Source organism: Quercus robur, chromosome 1, assembly GCF_932294415.1.
Source record: "Quercus robur chromosome 1, dhQueRobu3.1, whole genome shotgun sequence".
Taxonomy (NCBI): domain Eukaryota; kingdom Viridiplantae; phylum Streptophyta; class Magnoliopsida; order Fagales; family Fagaceae; genus Quercus; species Quercus robur.
Window position 1 is genome coordinate 29630516 of NC_065534.1, and position 7729 is coordinate 29638244.

The 7729-nt window shown below is 36.6% G+C and overlaps 1 protein-coding gene across 1 annotated transcript; it reads left to right on the forward strand.

The window, feature by feature from the left end:
- The first annotated feature begins 6234 nt into the window (after positions 1-6234).
- On the forward strand, positions 6235-7729 carry LOC126728791 (uncharacterized). The gene is made up of 2 exons (XM_050434571.1): positions 6235-7121; positions 7403-7729. Exons 1-2 carry the CDS (start codon positions 6251-6253, stop codon positions 7438-7440), a joined length of 909 nt encoding a protein of 302 aa, XP_050290528.1. The 5' UTR covers positions 6235-6250; the 3' UTR covers positions 7441-7729.

Consider the following 7729-nt stretch of genomic DNA (forward strand, 5'->3'; position numbering starts at 1 on the left):
TCGGATTCTAAATTATTCTTATCTAACCCAGAACTCCCATCTATGCCAGCAAGTTGGATCATTCAAACTCCGAACAAAAACACACTCACACAAAGCTCAAAAGTCGAAATTGGAATTTGATTCTATTGCTCACTGTATGGATTTGGAGAGTAAGCAAAATCAGGAACCTACAAAAGAATAGAATATTAGAAACCGAATATTAGAAACCTCTAAAACAAAACCCATTTTCCAAGAGTTTTTTTCTCCCAGACAAAGAAAATTAGTTCGCTCAAAAATCACAAAAATAAAGAACAAAACTTAAATACAGTTCCTTAGATGCTATATGTTACATTCCCCAATTAATTGTCCTTCAAAATATAACAATGTTTGAACTGCAATGACAAATGCAATAAGTGTTTGAATTTAACTAGGAAACCGTACAACACCTAAACAAACTATTCCTACAAAAAATAAAGGATTTCTACAACCTGGTGTTAACCATTTTGAGTAACTTTCTGCTGAGGTGAGTCTCCATCAGCTACCAACAACAACAATTACCAATTTTAACTTACTTTCTATAATGCAATCTACACTTAGTTACTTACTCAAAAGAGAAACTGAAATTAAATTCATTCTAGAGGATGTGTGTTCCCAAGGTTGATTCAACTTCACCCATTTATCCACAATATCCTTCCACTTCCTAACAGCACAAACAAAAATAAAAGAATTCAACAAAAACCCCTTTATTCTTCACATCTCAGTATCCAATGACTTAAAAAGCATACCAGTACGAACACCAAAAAAAAAAATTCAATAATTATCAAAACAATTAAACAACCAAAAAAGAAAACAATTTCTTTCAAACTGAATAAACAGCCCCTTTGGAAATGTAGTAAATGAAGAAGAAGTAACAGAAAAGCCTTGGTTTCATTCTCACAAAAGATACGGTTAGGAGACGCAATTTTGATTGAATTTGCTAAAATATGAAAGAGAGAGCAATGCAGCCAATAATTGAAAATAGCAAACTCCACTACCAGCTCCAAACCCATCAATCTATGCTAATCATTCAAAAGAAACACTCCCAAATGTAACCCTAAATAATACTTAACATCCAAAAACAATAGAACAAAGTTAAAAACTTGCTGGTAATGTTTTCGAAGAAGTTCTGGCCTGATTATAAAGTCTCTCAGATTTTTCTCTCCCTCTCTAACTCTCTTTGCCCCTTATTAAGGCTCTCAATGAACAATAATAATGTAAGGCTCTTTTGGTTTTTTAAAAAAACCACAAATTTACTCCAAATAAAGAGAATAGGTAAGGGAAAAAACCTAAAATTAAAATAAAAACATCACTAACCATTCTTTAAAATGCCAAGAGACGAAGCCCATGTAGAATTTGGTCTTTTATAGGGTTTCCCTAGGTTCAATGAAGCCAACATCGTTTAAATCCGTAGTTGATAGCAAACCCTAATCTTAGACAATTTATAAACAAATTAGAATCTTTACTTTGATGAAATTTGGAACTCTAACTTCAAATCGTTACTTATTAGACATGGAAAGTTGCGAGACTTGGAGAGAGACAGTGGTTGTGTGAGGATTTGAATAGGATTGGAGAAACGGTGGTTGTGTGAGATTTTGCATCATTCAGTAAACTGCTTTTCCGTGGTGGCAACGATCCGTGGTGGCCGCAATCTGCGGTGGCGGCGACGACGGTGGGAGAATCTGAGTTTTGGGTTTTGATTTTGGAGGAAGGAAAGGGTGAGTTTTAGGTTTAGGGGAAGGAGATGTTATTAATGTGTGAGAAGAGGAGAGATTTTTTCCTTTTTTGGTTTTAAAGAGGTATCATGTATTTGGTGGGGAAAATTAGATTTATTTTTAAATCAAATTTAAAAACTAGAAAAAAAAAAATTAAATGCTGACGTGGAAAATTTAGAGGCTTCGGTTTTATATATATATAGATGATTGTCACTTTCATCTTGCTCATTGTTAAATATATCAAAAGTTTAATTCTAATCCAAAGGGATTGGTCTAGTGATTTTTGGGTCTCATGTCACTTATAAAATTTGAGGTTTAAGTTTCTTAACTAACACCTTATAGTCGCCTTAAGGGATTCTTCCTTGAAATTACCCATTACATAGGCAAAACCAACTCAATATAGTTTAAAACCTAAGAAAATAAATTTAAGTGGAACCTTTTATACTTAAATATCAATTAAATAATTTCTTTAATACTTATCAAAACCATGTTAATTTGATGATGAATTGATAAATTTCTTTAATACTTATCAAATCCATGTTAATTTGATGAATACATAAATTGATAAATTAACTAACCAAATCAAGGTTAATTTCATATAGAGAATCAAATATCATAATTTAAGTATTAAATTTAACAAAAAGAAATGTGGGAATTTGGTGGCTATGTGAAACTAAGTTGTATTCTAATTTTTAATTTTTACTTTGATGTTAAAAGAGAGATAGAGACTGTTTGGTGCATGGCCATATGGGAGATTAGGTGACTAATGTTGACAATCTTCCGAGTAATATATTGGTTTACAAAATTAAAATCTCAAGCTATAAGTAGAATTTTATCATCATTGATGATTCAACACATTTACCCAAGGAAAAAATCAAACAGCTTAAGGTTTAAATTGGGTTTGGTTTTTATTAGTCTAATATTTTTGAGACCTTGTTAGAGGTGGAAAAAAATAGCAAATAACCATTTCTTTTTATTAAAAAAAAAAAATTTATTGTCATAAAATTTGGGTCTCTTTTTAATTGAGGCCTTGGGCTAACCTTGTACATGGAACGGGAGACTACACAAACTTGAGGGATTAGTCAAGTGCTATAAAAGTCTTGGACACTCACGTTAGCCAAAAAACCCTCACAAGGGATGACTATGCACCCCCCCAAGGGATTAGTCTTGAAACTCACATTAGCCAAAAATAAAATAGAAAGGTCCCATCATAGTTTATGGATAATTTAGGATTTAGTCTACTATAAATGCCCCCCAATAGATTTATTATAATACGTAGATTTAATAATAAAAGGCGAAAATCACATTTTCGTCCTTACATTTTCACTCGATTCCACTTTGGTCCCTAACTTTTTTTCCACCGCTTTTAGTCCCTATCCTGAAAAACGTGTCTCGTTTTTGTCCCTGCCGTTACAACAAAGATGAAAATTACACAGGTGGCAAACAGAGTGCATTGTTGGCACACTAAAAGCTGACATGGCCATTAAAATAATAATAATAAATATTATTTGACATTAAAAAATGCCACGTCATCCTTTAAAAACAAAAAATAATAATAATAATTTATGGATTTTACCTAAATGAAAAAAAAGGAAAAAACAGAAATAAAAACCAAAAATCATATAAATATAAAGATCGGATCCTTATCAACAAAAAAATTAAACACGACTTGTTTCAAAAAAAAAAATTAAACACAACTAAATCCAATAACCCCACCCAGCCACACTTTTTCGACTGGAACTTTTTCTCTAATGTTTTTGGGTCTTGGTTTGATCTGGGTTAGAGATAGAGAGAGGCTGAGATCGGTTTGATCTGGGTTAGAGAGATGCTAAGATCAGTTGCTGGCGGCAGTATGGCTAGCAGCGGTGCAATGCAAGACCAGTGAAGGCAGAGCTTGAAAGCTTCGATTCTTTTGGATCAATGGAATCAAGGTCTAGAAACCACCGTGGAGTGGTGGTGGGTGATGAAGCCCAGACATATTGGGTCAGGTTTTTGCTAGATCTATCCCCTTTGAACAGATAAAGATCTATCCCCTTTCTGTCTCTTTAATCTAAATGGAGATTCGATCTCTCCGTCATGAGCATTGCCATGACAGCCACCACAACAACAAAGCCAAACCTAATGACATCTCGGACTCTCTCTCTCTTCGATCTACAGGGTAGGATTGGGTTTTTGCTATTTGGTTTTTATTTGGGTTTGATTTGTTGGGTCTGTTAATTTGGATGAAGGTGTGTAAGGTCTTTGTGTTTGTTGAAAGTCTTTGTGATTTGAATCTTTGAAGGTCTTTGTGTTTGTAATGAGAATGTGAAAGAATCGACTAAGTAATTGATGAATGTCTTTGTGTTTTCATACATATCTAATTGGGTTTGTGCTCGTGTGTTCTGGGTTTGATTTTCTTGTGTTCTTATGTTTGATTTTCTAGGTTTGTGCTTGAAATTTTCTAGGTTTTTGTTCTTATCTGTCCTTCCTCAAGATTTTTTGTTTTTATTTCTGTTTTTTCCTTTTTTTTCATTTAGTTAAAATTCATAAATTAATTTTTTGTTTTTAAAAGATGACATGACATTTTTTAATGCCAAATGACATTTTTTATTATTATTTTAATGGTCATGTCAGCTTTTAGTGTGCCAACAGTGCATTCCGTTTGCTACTTGTGTAATTTCCGTGTCTGATGTAACGGCAGGGACAAAAATGAGACGCATTTTCTAGGATAAGGACTAAAAGTAATGGAAAAAAAAAAGTTAGGACCAAAATGGAAATCGCATGAAAATGTAGTTTTCGCCATAATAAAAATGTAACCATCAAGAATTATTTATTATAGATTTAAGCCACTAAGGCCAAACCAATTTAATCTCTCTCTCTCTCTCTCTCTCTCTCTCTCTATATATATATATATATATATTTTTTTTTTTTTAAATATTTTCTCATGGTATTAAAGTTACGGTTTTTTTTTTTTTTTACATAGTATCAGACTCATTTCTCACCAATTCTTACGTTGTATCTAAGTTATTTAGAAGCAAGCTTCTTTAGCCTCCATTTATATAAATATATATATATATATATATATATCTTTAATCAGGGACGGACCCACGTTGGGGCAGAGGGGGGCCAATGCCCCCCCTATATTGTGTACTTAATTTAAGATGTCATCATTTGTACTTAATTTAAGAAGTCATCCTTGACTCTTGAATTTGAAAAAAAAGATGGTCAAATAAGGACAAATGAGATAAAAAATAAATAAAAAAATAAAAAGAATAAAAAAACTAGAAAATGGCAATAAAAAAGTAAAGCCTATGGGACTGGGAACTATGAATGAAATGCGTGTAGTGGTTAGTAATAAATGTTATTAATTGATAATGCTTGTTTGTTGATTTATTTTATGAGTTATTAACTATTTTTAGAAAATAATTTATTAACATTAATGTTGTTGTAGCGAGGTATGTTTGTTTGGTTTATTTTTTGGACTAAATTTTGAAACTATAGAGCTATATAATATGGAAATAATGAAACTTTTATTTGAATGTGTTAATGTATATTATATTATATTATGGGCTTTAGGCCCAATTACCTTTCTTGTATAGCACACTTGTACTTGTACTACACTTGTACTTGTACTACACTTTACTTGTACCGCACACTTACGCCTCCTATATAAGGCTCTGATGTATATTCCCTCATTATGAAATACAATACAATCTTCCAGTATTTCTAACATGGTATCAGAGCCACTGCTCTGACCTTTTCTTAGCAGTCTTGTCTTCATTAGTGTGGCTTTCTTTTTAACAACGCTTCCGCCATCACACTGCCGCTGCAGCCTCTCGGCGTTGAACTTCCGACATCATCCAGCCGTCGTCCTTGGGTTCCGGACCTGCAGCCGCCGTCGTTAAGGAGTTTCACACTGCACAGACCACTGCTCCGCTGCAATTATTGCTCCGATTACGATTTTGAAGGTACCACTGAGATCGTCCAGCGCCGATCTACACACTCGTGGAAGCCTCGTCGCCATCGGAGACTGCACGCGCCCCCACGCGCCGTTCAAAGTTGTTGTGCCGCCGATCACGCGCCACACGCGCCACAGCTTCTTTTCACGCGCCTCCACGCGCCGTTACGCGCCTCCACACGCCTCCACGCGCCTCAACAACCTCGCTGACGTCATCGATGACGTCAGCCCTAACAGCTTGCTGACGTCACTGCTTGCGTCATCCGCTGACGTCACCTTCTGAATCTGGATTTGACCGTTGACTTCAGGTTGACCGTTGACTTTGACTGGCCGTTGACCGTTGACCGTTGACTTTTCCAGGGTTGACTTTTTCAGTCCAGGTTCTCCTTACCCAGTTTTTCGCGTAGATTTCATTTCTGCTGTTTGTTTTTGCATATTGTGTCTCTAAATGGATAAAAAGGATAATTTTGTTCCTCGCCCCATCAATACTGTATTGGAGGGGAATAAAAATTACTTATCTTGGTCTCAAGCTATGCGCAGTTTTCTTAAGGATCGCATGCACTGGCATTATTGTACTGGTGCAATGACTATTCCTGTCAAGGGAGCAAGTGAAGAAGATGCTGTTTTTCTTGGTCGCATGATTGAATGGGATAGTCATAACCACATGATCCTCACATGGATTCGGAACACTTCCATTCCCTCTATTTCCAATCTGTTGGGCAGCTTTGATGATGCAAAATCTGCATGGGATATGTTGGCCAAAAGGTACTCCACTACTCATGGATCCATGAAATATCAATTAGTGGTTGAATTGCATCAACTCAGGCAAGAACCAGGGCAATCCATCAATGACTATTATGATCAGCTTCGCTACATTTGGGACCAAATTGACCTTTCTGATCCAACTTGGGCATGCTCAAAGGATGCTCAGCAATATGCTTCCATCAGAGATGAATTTCGCCTCTATGAATTCCTGATGTCACTTCACAAGGACTTTGAGCCCATTCGAGGTCAGCTTCTAAATCGCAGTCCTGCTCCCTCTCTTGATACTGCTGTGAATGAGTTAGTTAGAGAAGAAGCTCGTCTTGCAACCCTTCAAGCCCAGAATAAGCTCAATGTTTTGGCTATTACTCCATCTACTCCACTCATAGAGCAACCTCAGCAATCAAGTGATTCCTCTGGCTCTCACAATCGTCGCAAGCAGTCCAACAAAAAAGTCTGCAACTATTGCAAGCGTTCTGGCCACACCATTGAGACTTGTTTCCGTCGCAACAAATCTACTGCTGCTGTTGCTAATACTGAGCCTACTCCCCCAATGGCTTCCACCTCAGCTGAGTCCCAGTCTTCTGGATCCACTATCAACCTCTCCCCCACTGAACTACAGGAGATCATAGCTCAGGCTGTTCGTATGGCTGGTAATGCATCTCTTTCCACTGCCCTATCTGTTCTACCCGGTAAGTCTCAAACTTGGCTTTTTGATTCTGCCTGCTGCAATCACATGACACCTCACTCATCCTTATTCTCCAAACTTGACCCTGCACCACATCCTCTAAATATTCATATAGCTGATGGTTCCACCATGCATGGAAATAGTTTAGGTTTTGTTTCAACCTCTAACCTTTCTGTTCCTGGAGTCTTCCATGTACTTGACCTATCCTATAATTTGTGCTCTGTGGGACAATTAGCTGAATTAGGTTATCGCCTTATTTTTTACTATTCTGGGTGTATTGTGCAGGATCCGAGGACGGGACAAGAGCTTGGGACCGGCCCTAGAGTTGGGCGTATGTTTCCCGTGGACAATCTTCATCTTCCACCTGTTGCTCCTGTTTCTGTTGCTGCTGCTGCTGCTGCAGTTTCTTCCTTACCATCTCTTGCACTTTGGCATTCTCGTCTTGGTCATGCATCATCTTCTCGGGTACAACAGTTAGCTTCTAGGGGTCTGTTGGGTTCTGTGTCCAAAGACAATTTTGATTGTACTTCATGTCAGTTAGGAAAACAACCAGCTTTGCCTTTTAATAACAGTGAATCCATTTCTAATAGTATTTTTGAGTTAATTCATTCT